This window comes from Apodemus sylvaticus, chromosome 11, assembly GCF_947179515.1.
Source record: "Apodemus sylvaticus chromosome 11, mApoSyl1.1, whole genome shotgun sequence".
Taxonomy (NCBI): domain Eukaryota; kingdom Metazoa; phylum Chordata; class Mammalia; order Rodentia; family Muridae; genus Apodemus; species Apodemus sylvaticus.
The window spans coordinates 12,610,455-12,632,306 of NC_067482.1; the positions used below are offsets into that span (position 1 = coordinate 12,610,455).

Here is a 21,852-nt window from a genome sequence, read left to right on the forward strand (position 1 = left end):
CTTCTACAAGTTCCCGATCTGTACATGTACCATTGCACACACATGCTGGTATGTAATGAGTTCGATACCTTTTAAACTAAGCGAAGTACTCAGGGAGCTCCTCTTGCTCCACCCTCTCCCCAGGATGCATATGTGCAGGTCTGTGAGCAGGAGCCTCATTGGCTGGGACAGCAGCTTCCGGAGGCGCCCTTAACCCCGCCCCTTCCGCCCATAGGCCTTCCCGCCACCGGTCTCCACACTGAAGTCCATTGCCGAGGCAACGAGGCGCTGTGGGCAGGATGAACATCCGCAATGCCCGGCCCGACGACCTGATAAACATGCAGCACTGCAACCTGCTCTGCCTGCCGGAGAACTACCAGATGAAGTACTACTTCTACCACGGCCTGTCGTGGCCCCAGCTCTCCTACATTGCCGAGGACGAGGACGGCAAGATAGTGGGCTATGTCCTGGCCAAGATGGAGGAGGACCCCGATGATGTCCCCCATGGGCACATCACCTCGCTGGCCGTGAAGCGCTCACACCGGCGCCTCGGCCTGGCCCAGAAGCTGATGGACCAGGCCTCACGGGCGATGATCGAGAACTTCAGTGCCAAGTACGTGTCCCTGCACGTCAGGAAGAGCAACAGGGCGGCCCTGCACCTGTATTCCAACACCCTCAACTTCCAGGTTAGTGAGGTGGAGCCCAAGTACTATGCCGATGGGGAAGATGCCTATGCCATGAAGCGGGATCTCTCTCAGATGGCCGATGAGCTGAGGAGGCAGCTGGTGCTAAAGAAGAGCAGATACGTGGTTCTGGGCTCCGAGGAGAACCAGGAGGTCCAGGGCAGCACACTTCCTGATGCTGAGGAGGCCTCTCACCCAGAGAACCCCACAGGCAAAGACAGTGGAAGCAGCGACAGCACTGATGTCCAGGACAGCTCAGAGGACTTGGATTCCACCTCCTAGAGCATTGCCTGAGGTATTCCCTTCCTTGGCCGGGCCCCTCTGTACCCTTTTGCGTCATAATCTTGGCCTGCGCAGGGCCATCTTGTCCCACCCTTTTGTACTTCTGCTAGCTTTCTTCCTGAATGCCGTGAAGGTATCCGCAGTGTTACCTTTGCCACAGTCTTGCTAAAAGGAAGACTTCCTTTTGAAATCCAACAAGTGTACTTTTTAATATAGAAAACAGGATCTGTTGAACGATATACCATGCAGCCAGTGAAATCCAGAATGGGAATGAAGGATATTTAACAGTGTCCTGACCTCTTCAGAAAAGAAGTAGCATTTTAAAGAGGGTCAGCTGGGGGTGTAGCTAGCTCAGTGGCAACTCTCCTGCTACCACTTAGCAAGCAGCAAGTCCCGGATTTGGTTCCCACCACCACCATCACCACCAAAACAAAGCAAAGAATTTTCTTTTAAACTAAAGACAATAGCAACCAAACAACCATTGGGGGTACTGTTGTAATTTTCATTCAAACAAACCAAGAAGACATTTTCTAGTCACCCAAGCAAACTTGCAATGTGGACTCTCTTCTAGTAAGTGTGCTAAATGTGAAATGAAGTAATTATCCTACAAAAATATTTTTTAGTCAGATTAATTATATGATGCCTAGAATTTGTTTGAAAATACACCAGCAAAAATAAAGGGGCAAAAAAGCAGTTCTGGTGAGGAGTTCTGATAAGATAAACAGCCTAAAGGGGGAAAGAGTGTGGTAGGGTGCTGGGGTGTGTTTGTCTAGCCTGTGAATGGCCCTGGATTTGATCATAAGGACTGCAGAAAAGATCTAAAAATAAGATAAGAACAGCAGCCTTGTAAAAACTGTCGAAGGCGAGAAATGTCTCCTTGTGGGTTCCTTATGCTATCTTTTCACTCTGGGATTTGTGAAAATTTACACAGAAACTTAGAGCAAAGTATTATACTTGCTAAAAACATTCTAAGAAGCCACTAATGCACACATAGTAGCATATGTCTGTAATCCCAGTTCTTAGGAGCTTGGAGGATGTTGAGTTTGCAACCATCTTGGGCTAGTAAGATCTTATTTTTTGTTTATTTATTCATATCTCTTTAAGGGAAAAGAAAGCTGAGCTGGCTCAGGGGCTAAAGGCACTTGCAGCCAAGCCTGATGGATTAAGTTGCAATCCCTGGGACCCATGTGGTAGAAGAGAACCAACTCCCAAAAGTTGTCTTCTGACCTTGCTACACATGTGCCCATAAATACACACAAATAATTAAACATGCACACACATACCCACACACACACCAACAAGTACTTAGTCATACTAATACAATACCACTGCAGTTCTTCCAGAAAAAATCATGTCATCTAATTCAAGGGGTACATGTACTAATAGCAGTTTTAAAGTTTCAGTGGGATTCATCTGACCCAGGATCAAGGAAGACTGGAAAGGGGGAGGTAAAATTGAACCAAAACAGATATATCATCAGATTCCTACTTGTCTTTTTTTTTCTTCTTTTTTTTTTTTTTTTTTTTGAGACAGGGTTTCTCTGTGTAGCCCTGGCTGTCCTGGAACTCACTCTGTAGACCAGGCTGGCCTCGAACTCAGAAAACCACCTGCCTCTGCCTCTTGAGTGCTGGGACTAAAGGCATGCGCCACCACCGCCCGGCCCCTACTTGTCTTATAACCTTACTAGACAGTGGTAGACATTCACTTGCCCAAAGTGCACAAGGCCTGCATTCTATACACATCACTGTGATTAAAAAATTTTTATCACTGAAGAATTTATTTCAACAGATTTTTTAACATCTTTTAAAAATCTGGAAGGATGTAGGAGATGCTGAACACTTCTGGTAATCTGTGTCTCTTCAGTATTGTTAGTTGAGAACAGGGGTAATAAGAGTGTTTAAAATGCTACATCTGAAGTGTGGTAAATTCAGAAGCCCTTAGGATCTGAGAAATAAATAAAAACATCTGCTCATCTATTAGAGAGAAAAATACCAGAGAAGATTGATTCTTGCCTGACAGTTATAACACTCATACAAATACAATTACAATTCAACTGTTTGCGTATGTGGCATAATTGCATTTTAGTTTTCTATATTCAATTTCAACTTCCAGGTTAATATCTCCTCAGATGCTTTTCCTCCCTTTTAGACCAGCCGGCCTTGAATTCTATAGGATTCACCTCCTTTTGCCTTCTGCCCTCTGAGACAGCCCTATGACCCCATCTAATGCTTCCTTCTGGCTCATCATTTTTGGGTCCTATCCAACCAGAGACCACTGTGGACCTTGTTAGGGTCACTTTAGTCATTACAGTATAGTGCTCTGCATAAAGCAACTAAACTATTGTAGAGTCCCTGACTTAGTGGCTTACAAATTAAAGTTTTTCATCATAGAGCAATGTGGGTCTGCAGGGTGAGGAAGACTAGGTGGAGAGGAAAAAGGTTCTTCTCTGTAAAAATAGTACTCAAGATCCACCTAGAACAGGTCTCTGCAGCACCTTTATTAATCTGGTAAAGCCCTAAGTTAAGGACCTCTTCTCAGGAGGTGGGGGGTGGGGTGGGGGATATTCCAGAAGGTATCACAATCATATGGATTATAAGAAAAAAATTACTGAAATAGGATTGTCAAGGTTTTTAAATGTCTGTAACAATAATACACGTGCTAAAGTAGCTAAGAAATAAAAGTCAAGCAGTGTGTGTATTTATTAGTTGTTTCTGAGGAGGTTTGAGAATAGTATAAATTACATTTGAGATGCCTGCAATAGCTATACTATGATATGAACTTACTATGACAAAGCCCTAGTATAGCAAGTACTTCTAGTGCATACATTCACAATTGAAACAAATGCAAAATTTCAATTCCTTGCTTCCTGAGTCCCATTTTCTAGAATAATATCTTCCATCTGTTCATGCACATTTAGGTAACAGGGAAGAAAGCAAATACAGAACTTCTTAGAGGCTTTAAAAATCAGCACCAGTTTTACAGTTAATGGCAAGGGAGATAAGGAAGTGTAGTTGAGCTTTGTATCAGGAAGGAAAAAGGGGTATCCTGGTAAAGAGCTTCATTTCTTCCACAATGAGAAACATTCTAGTCATGCTGTAGATGTGAGAGCTACTTCAAGCCCAGCCAGGAGCAGAAGGGTCCCTTTTACTCCCCTTCAAAACATGTCATGGGGAATTCTGGGAACCCACCTAGGGTTTTCATATAAGTAGATAGCATGTTTATTCTGTTCTTGCACACATTTGGGCAAGTTAGCAATAGGATGCTGCCATTTTGTCTCTTTCAAGTCTGAAAGAAACACTCCCTTCACTCTAATATCCCTTGTGCTATCAGAAGCTTTACTGTGTCTCTTTGAACAGTCACCAGTTCATAGCTTTACTTGCCTATGTGGGAAAAAGAGCAAAGGAGACACGAGGTTGGACTGTAACAGTATCTGCACTGCCTCGCTTTGGCGCTCCCTCCTATGGAGCTAGACTTCAGATACATATGTGAAAAGCCCTAAAGAGATCCGTGTTTCGTTTTCTTCCTTATTTTCATTTTCAGTTGGTGAATGGGGACTGAGTGTCCTCACCCTAAAAATAAGAAGAATTCCTGCTTTTCTGTAGGGCTCACTGGACTGCCCCAACTGTTCTCTGGACTGCCCAAATTAGCCATGCGACCCCTGTAAAGTCAGTGGAAAGAATGCTCCACACAGGTCAAGTGTGGTGGAGAGCACTGCATGTACAGTGAGTGGAGGACAGTGACTTAGCCACTCAGGTTCCACAGATATGAAAATTAAATACGAGAGATCTGATCCTGCTAAGCACCGCTCACACTGTAGATCCTGCTACTGATGGAAGCTGATAGGAACTGTGTAGCTTCCTTCCTTCACATTCATCAAATGGTGAGCGTTGCGGCTGAGCAGCAACAGTTTGCAGTCTTGGAAGGGAGATGCAGTTGAGAACTAAAATAGCTTTCACTGACAAGCTCAACGTCAAAGCTCTTAGCAGAATCAACGCTTGCAAACAGCAGAGTTTCTAGGGAGCTGTAGCAATGAAGACAGGTCAGTTCAAAACATGCTAGTTGAGGCAGGAATGGCATCCAAATCAGCTTATCTCCTGGCAGGATGTATTTGCCTGACACTTAATAACAAAAAGGAGAAATCAAAGTGTTAGCATTTTTGGTTGAGCTGGCATCATTGAGTGAACTCAGGTTACTTCCAGGACTTTCACTTTTCTAGTTTATTCTTCCTGTCGCAAAGCTGTCATTCTAGCAGAAAGTTGTTAAATGTTCACATGAGCATTCACTGAAATAGACTGTTCTTAATTTTACCAGACAACTAATTATAACTGGAATGATATAATGAAACATGGGAGAAGGTTAGGGACTGACAGGCTTGGTAAATTCCTAGTATAACCTTAGCCCAGATATGCCAGCAACTATAGATTTCAAATGCAGCTGCACACTATGACGATACAGAACGTTGAGAAGAGATGAAATACTGTTTTCAAAAGCTGATCAGATAGAGTCTATTTGTTGAATTATTTATAGTCTCTAACTGTGTCGCTCTTCAATCTTGTGTAATATACACAGGCTGACTGAAACACTGGCAGAGGTAACACGTAAAATCAGAGATTGATTTTCATCTATACCTCACTTTGTTTACTCTCCTTGCTCTAGTGTGTAAAATCAAATATATTTACTGGTGAATAAGGTAAGAAAAATATATTAATACTACAAATGGAGAGTGTATTTTTAATAAAAAGTCAGTGTAAATCTTTCTGAAAATATTCTATAATGACATTTTTAAAAATTAATGTCTCCAGAATATTACAGATTTTTCATATTGCAAAACCATCGTATTCTCGTCTCTGTTCATAAGGTTTTATTAAGAACCAGCATTCCTTCTGCAGGCTGCCATGACCTACCATTTGGAAGCCCAGTGCTATAGTGTCGCAGAGTAGCTCAGCAGTGAGGAGCATGCAGTGCTCCTCAGGAGGAACTGAGTTTGGTCCCCAGCACTACCTATAATTTCAGCTCCAGGGAACCCGACACCCTCTTCTGGTCTCCAAGGGCATCTGCACTCACATGTATATACCTACAGACATCCACATAACTAGAAATAAAATTATACAAATAAAAGAATGACTGGCAATATAAAAATTGAACTTATTAAGTTAATAAATTAAAGGATGCAATATATCTTTTGAAGAAAATCTTCATGAAAAGTATTAGTACTGTTCCATGAAACAAATTGACTTAGAACATATATTATACTGTTATTTGACTTTTTCACTTTTAGTTTCTTAAAATTACCAAGCAATATTTGCTGAGATAACTAAAACATTCATAAAATATTTAGAGTTTACATAGTTAGGCATAATTGTGCTAACAGGGTTCATTAAAAGCTGAGAAAAGTAGTGCTAGTGTTTATAATCTATTCCTTCACATCTTGTTCCTCTTCTAGTAGACCAAGTATACTCCTTTTTATACATGAGTATTTTTATTATTTTTAATTGCTTGTATGTCTGTGTGTGATTGAATGTAGGTGCCTGAGGATGCCAGAGGGATTACAAGTGTTTGTCAGCCACCTGGCATGGCGCTAGGGCCTCTGAAGGAACAGTACAGGCTCTTAACCTCTGAGCCATCTCTACAGCCCCCAAATGCCAATTTTAAACACTAGACTTTACATAACACTGCCTCCTGCTTGATTCTGTATTATTCTAGAAACAGCTTTCTGTAATGATCACTTTTGAACAAAATGTCTTATAACTGCTCTGTCCATAAGAATAGCCTTTATTTTATTACTTTTGTATGCAAAGTAGGTGGGAAAAGATAATTCATTTTATAGTTGTGATATTTTACTATTGTTTTCAGCTAAAAATATAAGCAGAAACACTCCAAGGCTTTTACAAAAAAAAACCCAGTCTATTCATATATCACACAGACATTTAACTAACAAGGATTAGAGATCATATCTTGTTTATCTTTTAAAATATTAAACATGATGTTAATTGCTGGTAGACCCCGACAGATAGTCATTGATGTGATGACCATTATATTGAGAATTAAATTATATTGAATACTCACTATCCATACTTTGGATTCCTGACCAATTCTTACTGTGAAAGATGACTTACAGGACAGAACACTGCCTCTCACTAACCAGGAAAGGGCATTTCATTTCTGCAGTGTTAGATCTTTCTTCTTTTTCTTTTAAATGGTTGTTTTGTGAAACAGTCACTGTGTAGTCCAGGTGGGCATGGAAATAGTGATCTTCCTGCTCAGCCCTCTGAGTGCTTAGATTACAGGCATGCGCCTGCACCATCATACCCAGCATCAAAAATCCTTTTGAGTAAAATAGCATGAGAGAATGACAAAAGAGGCATTTTCATTTCTTAGGTTTGAAATACATTCTCTAGGGCAGCTCAGCCCGTGCCCCACCCCCTCCCTTTCTTAGAGGAGACTGGGCCTACATATATTAAGAAATGCTTATGTGTCCTGTTTGGGTGTGTGGGAGAGCCTCACTTCTGTAAGAATTAGTGCTGTGTAGTCTGATTCCCACTAATTTCCATGGGATCGTATAGAATGTAGAGCAGACTGGGTAGTGGTTTCCTTAGTGATCTGCTGTTGAAATTGTATACATTTCAATCCTACATTTTTTAACGTGTTTAGGAATTTCATACACATATATAGTGCACTATGATTAAATACATCTTTCTTCGGTCCTCTATGGCTACCGCCACTTAGCCTGTTGACTTCATGTGCTTTAAAAAAAGGAGTGCTGCCAGTATGGGCACGAGTCAGAATCCCTGCCTGTAGCATGCGTACCCTCCAGGGACCACACATCTGCGAAAACGGACATTCTTCCATAGCCCTTTCAGGGTTGCCAGAGCCTGTGCCTTTACTGCTAACACACTCTCTTTTCCCAACAGCATCGCTGCTCTTCATGTCTCAGCCACATCTATTGTGTGAAAACGTGCTTAACCAGTGTGCTCTGCAGTATCTTCGCTGCTGCTCTGGGATTATCTCCCAGTGACTCGGGCGGCTTCTTGTCTTCAACTCTCCAGAGCCTTCCACAGAAAGCTTCTGTGATCATGAAGGAGGAAAACCACAGTGCAAGAGCCACGGAAGCTTGAGGCCTGCCGTGACCGAGCATCCCTGGCGTTCTCTCGCTGTGGGCCGCTGGACCGTTCGTAGTGGTCCTGTGTTGGGTTATAGATACACTGCACAGTTGTCTCTTAGACATGACAAATAGGAAGCAGGGACAACTCTGGAGCTTTCAGCTTGTGGGTTTTGCCATTATTTGTCTGGGTTTCCATCACTAAGGGAGTAGTTGGGACCATCAAGTTAGACCTCAAGCCCTTTCCTCTTCTAGTGCAATTTACCTGTTTCCTCTTGCTTTCTGTGGAAATCTATGTGTCCTATTCTCCACACTCAAGAGGTATTCTCCCCCGTTCAGTGGGAAAACATGATAAAGAAGGGTTCTACTATACCATACAAGCAAATGTATAAACTTTAAGAAAAGAGCGAGCAGTAATTAATTGGACGCTCATCTGCTTGCACATGTCAGTTGCTTTTCGCCTTTGTGTTTGCTTCTGTAATGATGTCACTTGCCATTTATTGAGGATCTCAGTGTTCTCATGCAGTGCTATGGCATTTACTAACATGTAGCCCTATGAGGTGGGCATTATTATCTCTGTTTTACAGATAAGAAATCGGAAGCAGTGCAGGGAATGACTACATGGATTTCAACCCAGCCCTGCATGAAATCAAAGCCAAAGTTTCTTCTTTGCTCCTGTTTGAACTCAAATTTCATTTACAAAGCAATGTTAAAGTGCCAAATGGCAAAAAGGAGACTCTGCTGTTTAAAAATGTTCAGTATTGACTTAATACATGACAACCACGTGCCAATTGTAAATATTTATGTAACCTTCCATTGTAATCCCTGTTGAGTGTCTCAGTAACAGTGAAGGCAAAGGGCTTTGACTTCCCCAGAAAAGTCACAGATAGATGGACTCAGAACAGAGTAATGTTTTCATATTCTCTGAACATTAATTACCAAAATGTCCAACATGTTCATGTTTACATTTTATGAAAACTGGAGTATATGGATTTACATCTAAGCCCTGACACTAAGCAGCTGACAACAAGAGATGAGTCTGTTCTGTAATCCATCATCAGCCCTGCTAAGTACTTCTTACGAACCGGCCCCAGCGTGTGGAGAATGCCTGGCTAAGGGTAAGGGCTTGCCTGAGGCAGACATACAGCTTTCTTTTTTCTCTATAGAAGGATTTGCCATTTTGTGTGTCAACCTTGTCCTCAGTCTTTCCATTTTCCATTTTTTTTCTTTTTAATTTTCTCCCTTACCTCTGAAATGGTTTTATTCTTTCCCCTAAAGCATGTGATTATCTTTTTATTTTTAAATATTACAGCTTTATAACATCTGTCTCTAGGGCAGCATAATCTTACTGATAAAATATTCTGCGTTTTCCTTGAGCCCTTGTCGATATGTCTTCATGGTAACAGCTCAGCAGATGGAGAAACAGAAGGAGTAGCCTCAGCTTACCTGAGTGATTTCTCCAGCCCAGTACCAGCCACATTGAGTCTCTAGTAACCTGATGTTAATCATCGCAGCGATTGGGAAAGCAGAAGGGCGGGCTTCCAGGCGTTTGCAGTGTCCCTGAGTAAAGCCGACTTTGCTTTGTTTTGTTACCAGGAGACATCAGAAATCCAGCAATGCAGCAGCCTACTTAGCTGGGGTTACCACTGCTCTGATAATAAAAGCAAACAGTGTCCTAACATTGCACAGGGTATAAATTAGCAAGTTCCCAGGTGATTCCAGAGTTCTGCTGCCTATGGAACAGAAGCAGCCATCTTTCTTCGTCCCTGGGAGCCTCTGACACTGCTTTCATAACAGCACTGTTCTTTTCACACAGCAAATTATGATGCTTTTCTCTGAACAGACTGCTTGCTTTTTCCTTAAGCCTGGTCCTAGAGAGACCCAAGCAAGGATGTAGACCAGTTCATGGTATGAGTGTAATGCTGGCTGGAGAGTGACTCATGCCCCTTCTTAATGCATGGCTTTACAGAAACTCGAGTGAACCCTGTTTTGTCAGCAAATTGTTCAAAGCTCTTAGTCACCAGGACATAAAATCTTGTGTGTTGTGTCATCAACTCATGAAATGAAGCCTGTGGGTTACATAGCTTAAAATCTGTTCTTCCCTTGGAGATAAGAGCAATAAGAAAGAGATGATATGAAATAAAATAATGGAATATGGGGGTGAGGGAGACACACAGAGTAGTGCTGGAAATTGAGCCAAAGCTGGTAAGCTTTAAAAGGATCAAGAAATAAAGGACTTTTTCTCATTAGTTCTATGTAATGCTGATACTGACTAGGAATGGTCATAAAGACCAACTTCTAGCCAGTCTAAGACACTTGTTAGATTACTTTGAATTAGCCCTGAATAATTTAGAGTCTCATTCACTCACAGAAATGCTGTTTATGATACTGTGTCAAGAGGTTGATGACCGAGTCATTTCAACAGAAAGTTTCAGACATATCAAAATATATATAATAAAAATGTTTGTTTGTAGTGCATGCAGTGAATTAATAATAACCAACATTTACATCTTATATTGGGATCTTTTGATGTGCTGAGTCCTTGCATGGCTTCCAGGGACTTGACCTAACTGTATGATAATGAAATGGAAAAAAGACAAATACAGATACACAGAAAAAGTGGAGGTGGGTGGTCAGGACTCTGATGGAGAATGCAGCACTGAGGGAGCTCAGAATGTTTATTAGACTTGGGTACAGAGAGGCAGGGTTTATGGTACACAGCTCTATCAAAGAGGCAGGTTTAGCTAACAGTAAAGAGCTTTCCCTGTAAAGAGCAGTCTTCAGGCCATAAGTATCATGAGGGAGAAAGTTATGGGGTGGGGGGGAGAGCCTTTTGTGCACACGCTAGCAACATCTGCATACAGACCAAAAGGAGGCTTTGCCATCTGTCTCTAGGCTTACCCAAGAGTGGGAAGGTGCCATTTTCCTATGAATCTTTGACACGGCCATGGTCACAGTCCACATTCAGAGAATTCTCCCTTCCCCACAATGCTATATTAGCTTCTCTCCCACCTTTAAAAACATGATGGTCTGTGGGATTTTACTTCTCTTTTATTTTTTAAACATTATGTTGGGTGGGCACATGAAAGTGCCACAGGGCCCATGTGGACGTCAGAGGACAATTGTGGGAATTGGTTTTTCCTTCTGAGTGGGTCCCAGGGAGTGAAGGACAAATGCCCTCACCAGCTGAACCATGTTGCTGACCATAGAAATATCTTGATAGCCCTAAAGATTTCACTTCTAATTCTCACAATTATTCTGTTCATTGACAATAAATTAAACCAGATACTAAAACTTTTTCATTCTAACATATTACAATAATTTGAAAAGGACTGTTAAGTACCACCTCCCTCACTAAGAATTTTCAGCCAATGTTTTTTATGTTCCATTCGTGAAATTGCTTCAGAATTACCCAGGCACCCTGTTAAAGCTGTCCTTTCCTTGCCTCTTGGTCAGCTTTGGGAAGTCAGGATTGTGTCATGGACATTTTCCTGCCAGATGCTTTACACAATACCATCTGAAAGTCACTGATTACCTAGAGGCATCACATCTATAAAGAAGAATTAAAAGGAGATCTTTTGGAGCTGGAGAGATGGCTCAGTGGTTAAGAGCTCTGGCTGCTCTTCCAGAGGTCCTAAATTCAATTCCCAGCAACCACATGGTGGTTCATAATCACCTGTAATGGGATCCAATGCCCTCTTCTGGTATGTCCAAAGACAGCTACAGTGTACTCATATACATGTAATAAATAAATGAGGGAGATCTTTCCATCAGAATTCCATTTACACATGTCAAAGGAGGCTGGGGACTCAACCAATTAAACAAATTTTTGTTTACTGTAAATATCGCTGGGAGGAGAGGCACTTAATCTTGTGGAGGCTTGATGACTCAGGGTAGGGGAATGCTAGGGCACTGGGGCAGGAGTGGGTGGGTGGGGGAGCACGCTCATAGACCAGGTGGAGGTGGAGGAGATGGGGGCTAATGGAGGGGAAACTGGGAAAGGGGTTAACATTTGAAATGTCAATAAATAAAATAATCAATAAAAAAATGAAAAAAAAATGAGGATTGAGTAATCTACTTTTTTTTCCCTGTGAGCTCGAGGTGGTTCTCAAATAATTTTACATTTTGCATAGAGCATTTGATACACTGATGCATTTGCACATGATTGTGTGATGAGATTGTTCCATGTTTTTCCTAGGAGTTTTTCATCATTACTTTCTGCCCGACTCTACCTTTACTTCTCAAGCAAGCAGTAGCTCCAAGCTTGGCCTTGGTTATGTATGGCTCAAGTCTGAGTGTGCTTACAAGTCCAACTAAAACTTGTTTAGAGGAGGGGGGCGGGAGGGAGAGAAAGGGGGAAGGGGAGGGAGGAGAGGAGAGAAGAGGAGAGAGAAAGGAAGAAAAGAAGAAAGAAAATCTGCACAGCCCTATTAGGAACCAGATGTCTGGCTGGTCTGGAACCCAAAATATTGAATGATGCAGATCATTTCCTTGAGGTGTACTCAGAGGGCTATTTAAACACTTCTACTTTATGTGGGCATGAGAATTATATTTTGTCAAGTCCCCACAAAAGTCCTGTCACTAATAAACCATACATATAATACATACATTGTTTTCCTAACAAAAATTACACACACACACACCACACCACCTTTGGAAAAGAATCATCAGCTCCACTGAATATTACCAGAACTTACCTAGAGACGCAGCCCTTAACAAATTAAGCAGTTTTCATGAGATGGTTTGATAACTTAGGAAGTCACGCCTCAGCATGCAGTGGCTTGAGTTTTAGCCTTAATTTGCCTGCTGGACAGCCTCTGGACAACCTCCAGCACCCCAATTTTTTCATTACAAAGTAAAAATAAAAACTAATCCTGTCTTTCATATTTTGTTGTAATGAGTTAGTGTTATTTTTGATAGACACACATTAATGCTAAAAGCTTTCCTATTGAGATTCTTTATTCTCAAATTTAAATGTGTAAATTTAAATGTATTCTCAAATTTAGAACTGTCTGATTATTTCCATTCTTCTCTTTACTAGCCTGAGGCAGACATGGTCAAAATCATTGTTTCATAGAACTTATCACTAGAACAGTGACTGTTGGGATGACAGATATGTATGTGGATTAAAGGATGGAATATGAAGAAGGAAGTGAATTCCTATAATTGTAACAAATTAGAACAATAATTATATATTCCTATAATTGGAACAAATCACTCTACTGTTTTAAAAATAGAAAATACCTTGATAAGAGTTGTTAATCTCTTGTTATCAGTAAATGTTCATATAATAAATTGTTAATGTTAAGATTGTAATATTCTTCCCTTTATGTGGTTTGATTGAAAGAGACATTTGTGCACACACACACAAGTAAAGTTTTCAAGTAGAAAGTTTTGGCAGGCCATTAGAGCAAGCATCTCTCTGGTTTTCATCACCAGAACTCTAAGAACTGATGGTCTTAGAATCCAACTTTTATTTCTGGGCAACAGTTCTTCATAGCCATTTCTTCCCCATCTCAGACATTTTCACACCCTGGGACAGTGTGTACTGAATTGTGAAAAAAAATGTCTAGAAAGAATCTATGTGCTAAAACTGATAGGCTGATTGAAACAGCAATGAATGAGACCTTGGAATGCTACAGGTCTGGGAGCCTAATTACAACTTCTCTGGCTATCTCTAGTCCCTCCTTTCCCACAAAGACCCATTCCTTGCCCATCTCTGTGATGGATGGGCCTAACTAACATCATGAAACACATAGTCAAACACTAGATAGAGCTTGAGGAATCTCATGGAAGAATGGGATGAAGGATTACAGGCCTTGAGAGGGATAGGAACTCCATAGGAAGACCAACAGACTCAACTAATCCAGACCCTTGGGGCTCTCAGAGTCTGAACCACCAACCAAAGAACACACATGGGCTGCACCTAGGCCTCCCTGTTCATATGTAGCAGATGTGCTACTTGGTTTTCATGTAGATCCCAAACAACTGGAATGGGGGCTGTCCCAAAAGCTGTTGCCTGAATGTGGGCTATGTTCTAGCTGGGCTGCCTTGTCTGTCTCTGGCATAGGAAGTGCCTAGCCTTCCAGAGACTTGAAGCGCCAGGAATGGAGGATACTGAGTAGTGAGGCTCACCCACTCAGAGGAGAAAGAGAAGGGGCAATGGGAGAAGGATTGTGGGAGGGAGGTGACCAGGAGGGGAGCAGTGAACCAGATGTAGAGGGAATAAGTAAAAAATTAAAATTAAATTAAAAAAAGAAAAAGACTTTGGAATGTGTTCTTCACCAGTCAGAGGGCTAAGAATATGATGGTAATGTCTGAGGCCTGTCTGCCGGCTATAGCCTGCTTCTCTGATGTTCACAACAATATATTGTAAAGCTACTTTCCTCTATGTCTTTTTTTGTTCTGCTACTATGAAACTCCTTCCATGCTGTAACATAGAATCTGGAGTAGCCCAGACCCATGCTCCTAGGCCTTGGCCATTCATATTTGGCTCCAGAATAAACTATCATTTATCATTTTTGTGCGAGAGCTGTGTGTTTTGGTAGTGGTGGTGGTGGTGGTGGTGGTGGTGGTGGAGGTGCTGGTGGAGGAGGTGCTAATTGTAATGGAGGTGGTGGTTGTGGGGGTGGAGGTGGTGATAGTGGTGATCGTGGTGGTGATGGAGGTGGTGATGGTGGTGGTGGTGGTAGAGGGTGGTAGTGGTAATGGTGGTGGTGGTGGTGGTGGTGGTGGCAATGGAGGTGGTAGTAGAGGTGGTGGAGGTGGTGATGGAGGTTGTGGTGAAGATAGTAATCGTGGTGGTGGTGGTGGTGGTGGTCGTCGTAGTGGTATGTTTTGACATTGCTTAAGTTTCCCTATGGATGAAAGCATAGCCATTCCTAAGCAATAAACAGATGGATATAAAGGGAAAGGTGAGAATGCATAATGTCACATGGTTAAAATCCAGCATAAAAGATGGAGACAAAAGAATCAGGAGTTCAAGGTCATCATTTCCTCCATACAAAATGTAAAGGCTATAGAAGACCCTGTCTCAAAAGAAAACAACTAAAACTAAGGAAATCACTGATACTGGGGTGCTCAGGCATATCATTTGGGGCACCTGTACTGAAGAACTTGATGTAGAACTGAGTTCCCTAAAATCACTTGTACCTGTGCATACCCTTTGAAAGCAATATCTACACTATAGCTTTCAATGTTCCATTCATTATTTTTATTCTCTTTCTTCTCTTGAAGTTGTGAGAAGTAGATTGCTTAATGAACACTAACCATCCAGGACTGAAGTGCCTCAGCTTTTGTACTTAGGTTTAGCATCTTTGACTATAACTACATTCAGTTAATGACTAATACTATTACATAGTGTTTAAACTCAATTCACTTGGTTGCACTTTGTGTTATACCCTGAGGAATATGCAAAGAATTATACCCTAGGCATATGCAAGGACTTATACCCTGGGAAATGCAAAGAATTATATATACTTTGCTTTATAGATATGCCAAGTATCAAAAAAATAATAACCACCTTTGAGGCTTAGCAGGTCAGTGTGTTTTCCATGCAAGTATGACAACTTGACCCCAGAAACTCAGGGTGAAAGGAATAAAACTAACTCATGAAAGTTGTCCTCTGATCGCCACATGTTTTGTGGTACATGTGTGCCTGCCCTCACATGTCCACAATACCAAGCAAAATGGAATGTTTAAAATAAAATGTAGGGGCCACCAAGATGGCTTGCTGCGTAGAGGTGCTTGCTGCAAAGGCCGGGCCACCTGAATTTGATCCTCGAAACCAGCTTTGAGAGGAGATCACCAGCTCTGAGAAGTTTTCCTCTGACTTTGCATGTTACATGGAAAAAAGTTTCAGATGATAAAAGGTCGATGAAATCTTATGAAGCCTGCACTGTGCTCCCTAATTTGCATCTAAGCAAAACGGAACAGGACCTCTTGTATTCTAACCTGGCCTTGAACTCTGGATCCTCTAACTCCCATCTCCTAAGTGCTGTGTGTACAGGTATGCAGTACTCACCACATCCAGCTAGATCTTTTAAAATATTAATAGAAATAACATTTATTTGCACAATGAAAGGAAGTAGCTGTAAAATAATCAAGCATCCCAAATAAAGGAGAAAGGCTATATTTATGGGTTTCATTTTGATAAGTCCAAATAGTATTTTCAAATACTCTGTCATGGGTATCAACAAACAAACAAACAAACAAAGCCCTAAAGTTCCTGTGGCTTACTTTAAAATGGAAAGCTTTAAAGCCATGCTGCAGTTGAGGTTTACTCCTGAAAAGCCAAAGCCTTATAAAGGAGCATCAGCCCAAGCATGGAGCCTACTGTCTTCCATCGTGTAGCACAAAGCTAAGCCAAGGGCGCCAGTGACTTCCTCCCTCAGCTCTGATACCATTCCGTCACTCTGCACCAGCTTCCGTGGCTGAGACAAGAAGCCCTTCAAATTCATCTATCCCTATGCTTTGTCTTCTTTCCCTTCTACCCTTCGTTCACACGATTATATCATTAATATGTCAACTAGACTACATTGGAACAGGTAAAAGAATTTTGAAAATTTTTATGCTGAATTATTGGTGACTTGGGCTTTCTCCTGTAAAGCCTATTTCAGGGTCCCTATACAATTGAGTCTTATTTAGGATAAGCCTACTTTATCAACATCATTATTAAAATATTTAAACAGGAATGCCAAGAGATATTCTTGCCAACTCGGCCAAGTTTCTAAAGAAAGGAAGAATGCTTTCCCTATCTAAAGCCAACGAAGGAACGGGGATGCATGTGAGCCACGCCTCTGGAAGCCCTGAAGTAATTTCTTGTACATTTTCCCTTTTCTTCCACATCTTTCACAATATTAGGATCTTAACTTTGCCATCCATAAAACAGCAATTATTGCAGTGTTCCCATGAGGCATTGTTCTGAAGGCTAAATAAGAAAATAGTAGATGGCCGGGCGGTGGTGGCGCATGCCTTTAATCCCAGCACTTGGGAGGCAGAGGCAGGCAGACTTCTGAGTTTGTAGGCCAGCCTGGTCTACAGAGTGAGTTTCAGGACAGCCAGGGCTACACAGAGAAACCCTGTCTCAGAAAAAAAAAAAAAAAAAAAAAAAAAAAAACACGGAGGAATGGATACAAAAAATGTGGTATATTTACACAATGGAGTACTATTCAGCCATTAGAAACAATGAATTCATTAAATTCTTAGACAAATGGATGGAGCTGGAGAACATCATACTAAGTGAGGTAACACAGTCTCAAAAGATCACTGATAAGTAGATATTAGCCTAGAAACTTTGAATACCCAAGACATAATCCACATATTAAATGATGTCCAAAAAGAATGGAGGAGTGGCCCCTGGTTCTGGAAAGACTCAGTGCAAAAGTATAGGGGAGGCCGGGCGGTGGTGGCGCACGCCTTTAATCCCAGCACTTGGGAGGCAGAGGCAGGCAGATTTCTGAGTTCGAGGCCAGCCTGGTCTACAAAGTGAGTTCCAGGATTGCCAGGGCTACACAGAGAAATCCTGTCTCGGAAAAAAAAAAAAAGAAAAAAGAAAGAAAGAAAAAAGTATAGGGGAATTCCAGAACAGGGAAGCGGGAAGGGGTAGATGGAGGAACGGGGAGGGAAGAGGGCTTATGGGACTTGTGGGGAGTGGGGACCCAGAAAACGGGAAATCATTTGAAATGTAATTAAAAATATATCAGTAAAAAAAAAGAAAGAAAAAAACAAAAAGAAAGAAAGAAAGAGAGAGAGAGAGAGAGAGAGAGAGAGAGAGAGAGAGGGGGGAAGGAAGGAAGGAAGGAAGAAAGGAAGGAAGGAAGGAAGGAAGGAAGGAAGGAAGGAAGGAAGGAAGGAAGGAAGGAAGAAGACAGGAAGAAAGAAAATAGGTGTACAAAAATGCTAGCTTAGCCACATCCTGGTAGGTACTCTAGCAAAGCTCATCAGGACAGCAGTGTTCTACATGTGGAAGTCACTGAGAACTGGAACTTGAATTCAGGATCACAGGCGATCCCTGCCTCCCTCTCTCCTCTTACCTGGGTTACTGTGTGTGCCCAGGCAATAAGAGGCACAGAGGTAAAACCCATGAGAATAATAAAGCCAATAAAAACTTTCTCAAATCCTCCTTATCAATAATAATAAAACAAGAATTCTTTGCAGTTGAACATCAGCAGGAAAAAAAAAAGCACTTTTCTTTCTAACCCACATTTTCAAAGCCAAAAGCCAAATATATTCCTACATATTCTTACATAAAAGGTAAAAATAAAAGACACATGCAGGTGAAGAACACATTCAAGCTCTAAGGTGTGTGCCTCTAAATACTAAGATGACCTGTGAAGTGTTGAGTAACGCACTCTCAGTGTCTACTTTGGAGTCTGTCAAAAAATGATAAATGACATGGCTCAGGGGAAAAAAACAAACAAACAAACCTCAGTATGCTATGGTTCTGATGGGTGTTTCTCAGTGCCTTTGTAAGAAAGCCACAGATAAAGTGCCATTTCATGTTTACCCTTTAAGGGGAGACTGCTTTGTCTCCCCTTAAGAAATAAACAAATGACAGTCTCCAAGAAATCATCCTGACCAGTATAAATGACAAGTTTGGTAGTTAACAGCCCCAGGCAAAGCTGGAGGCCATTAACACTCTTGGAGTAACAGAAAGTCGGGGTGGGGGATTGTAATTAACCAGTAATTGACTCTAGGTATGAATCAAAACTTGCTAAGGGGAGAGATGAAAGTAAATCTGGATGGTTGTGTGTCTGGTTTTCTTTGCACATACTATCAGTATCAGTATCCCCCCACCCCAGATCTTTTTTAATAAATAGAGAAAAAGAAGGATAATGGCATCATTCACATAGACCAAGTTGAAGTAGAAACCCTTCATGTGATGAAATGGGGATCCCTGGGGACCAATTATTTCCTTTTCAAGCTTGAACTATATAACTATAAGAACCACTGTAAAAAAAAAAAAAAAAAAAAAAAAAAAAAAAAAAAACTCATTCTCCCACATTAGTTGATTGTTACTGAATTGAAACTCAATCATGAGATCATAAGGATTTTGGAAGCTTTTTTTTTTAAGTTTTTAATCCTATCTCAATAAAAGTAAATACATAAGGATTATAAATAAACCAAATCTGAAGTAATATAGATTGGGAGACCCTCAGGAGGGTCAGGAGATAATGAAGATTATACCTCAATATTGGGATTATGATGTTAGTTCTTTATTTCAATAAAAGTGGATAGAGATCTTTCGTATCAGGGACAGGGCTTAGCTGTAAGGACAAAGTAATCGTCTGGGAATTATGTATGCAGGCTTGGCATCATTTTCATTGGATGTCTGATGAACTGGAAAACTCCAGGATAGTCAGGCTTTAATTTGTAATCTTAATTTTCATACAAATCGGTACATTTTCAGGGGAGAGAATGGGGGTGCTGGACATTGATGCTTGCTAGCCTGTGGTAATAAGGCAGCCCTGAAGCATAGACTATAGCACTAATTCATCCTGACTCTGATTTTTCTTGTCTCTCCATCCATCTGTCCTCCATCTTTGGATCTATCATTTAACAAAATTTACAGCTTGCAAATACCAGCAAAGCTAAGGTTAGCACAATCTTTCCTCTACTTCTTCTTAGAATGATCTGTAATAATCTACTTATCATAGACAGGCATACCAGAATGCACAATAATTTAGTCTCCAGCTGGGAAAATGACTGCAATTGTTTCTCAAGCATATATTAATGAGGTTTCCCCTTCCTTTTTTATTGTTTTAAAAACCATAGGATATGAGAGGGCAGTAGCTTCCCTTCACAGAATAATCATCTTCGTGATTCCCGTATGTAATTTTATGTCCATGGGTTCTATGGGACAATACTACTAAACCACAATGCAGTGGTTGTTTGTTAGGATGTCCAGAAACTTGACTAGGACACTTGCAATAAAATGGCAGATATCATTCACTGTTTAAATGCTATAAATACATAGATAAAATGGAATGTTAATTGTATTGACTCTTAAATTGCAACTAAAAATCGAATTTTGTGCAAAATTATCTTTTATTCGTTCTTGACAAAGCCATAGAAAACAATATACTTTTTTCCTAATTTACTATTGCTTCACTTGTATCCCAGTTCCGTCAACAATAAAATTCCCATTATCCTTTTCTCCTTTCTTTTTGGATTTTGAGTGCTTTCTGAGAGAGAGGGGGGGAGACAGAGACAGAGACAGGCAGAGAGACGCAGAGACAGACAGAAAGACAGAGAGAGAGAGGAGAGAGAGAGAATATGCAAGTATGATGGGTTAATTAAATAAACAAATAGAGAGGAAACCTTATATGTTGTCATGCCATCATTTCAAACCAGAGATCACATGTAATCTTTTGATCTCCTAATGACCAGACAGATAAAGTACTCTATAAATTTGAAAATCATTTAGCACTAATGAAATAATGAAAGGAGAAGACCTTGCAGAGCTCATGCTTGGACAACACACTGGCCACAGCTATGCAGGCATTAAGACCATTGTCTGAGGTTTGACTATCTGAGTGGCCATGGTGCAATACTTTCTCGTGATTTAGGAGTCCTTTCGTTTGGTAGAGATACACCAGCCACTCCCAAGCCCATCTTCTTTGTGATCTGGTGTCTTCCCTGATGCACTGCCCTCTGAAATGTCAAGAGGCTACCTTCAGAGCAGAGAATAGATTCTCCTGATCACATCAGCACTCCCCATTTGACAGTGAAATAATATGATGGTTGATAAAGACAGATATCGAGTCCCTTATCCCAATTGGGAGCATGCTCATCCCTTAACCAGTTCTGTCAGCTTGGATTTATCTGCACAGAAGGCATATAAAACATCGTTTACATAAATAACATGAAGTCTGCGTTGGACAAATATCAGGGATGAGTAACTGCTCTGGGGTAGACCTATTAAATCAATCATTGAGCCCAATCAGAGGAGCACTGACTACAGCCAGACAGAAGTTGATCACAGCATAATCTTCCTCTGCTTCTTGATGAACTAACAAAATATGTTGCACTCATTGAACAGCTGCTTTCATAAGAGCAAAAACGAAATAGACTCCAGGAACCTTTGGCACTGCACAGGAAACAAGATTTCCAAGGAGAAAATTAAAATGCCAGCAAGATTTATACTTACGTAGGTAGATGTTCTATGGTTTAAAAGAGGTCCTATTACTTTTAAAGTATAAGAAAAAGAGGCAATGCCATTTGTAATGGTACTGTTGTTGAAAAGCAATAGGGCAATGTTCATGTTATGGGCTTAATTACATCCACCTGGGTTGCATTTCTGAGCCCATCACCTCAGAATGTAATCTTAAAGAACTAATTAAAAATGAAGTCATTCAGATGGGTCACTGGGATGCCATTGGTCATATACTGAGATCCTTATAAGAAAAGCAAATTAACAGAGATACAGGGGAATAGCGAGGAAAGCCCATGTGAAGATACTGGGAGAAGCTTATCTTGCATGCTGAGGAGTCTCTGAAAAGCATTTTTGCAAAGCTCTGATATCTTAGTTTTCTGGCATCTAGAAAGGGAAGACTAGACATCTCCTGTCTCAGCAGAACTATCACATGTACACAGCTCATCCCTTGCTTCTTTAAAGACCAGTTAAGAGGATGAACCCTCATACAAAATCCTGACAGGTTGGAATTGGAGAAATGGTTCAGTGATTAAGAGTACTGGTTGTTCTTCTACAGGACTTGAGTTCAATTCCCAGCACTTACACTAACAGGTTACAACCATCTGTAAATCTAGTTCTCGGAGTCTGACACACTTTGACCTTCATGGGTACCA

At 41.0% G+C, this 21,852-nt stretch overlaps 1 protein-coding gene across 1 annotated transcript; it reads left to right on the forward strand.

Moving 5' to 3' along the window:
- The first annotated feature begins 278 nt into the window (after positions 1–278).
- Naa11 (N-alpha-acetyltransferase 11, NatA catalytic subunit) lies at positions 279–944 on the forward strand. The gene has a single exon (XM_052199451.1). The coding sequence runs from the start codon at positions 279–281 to the stop codon at positions 942–944; it is 666 nt and encodes a 221-aa protein (XP_052055411.1).
- The last annotated feature ends 20,908 nt before the right edge of the window (positions 945–21,852 follow it).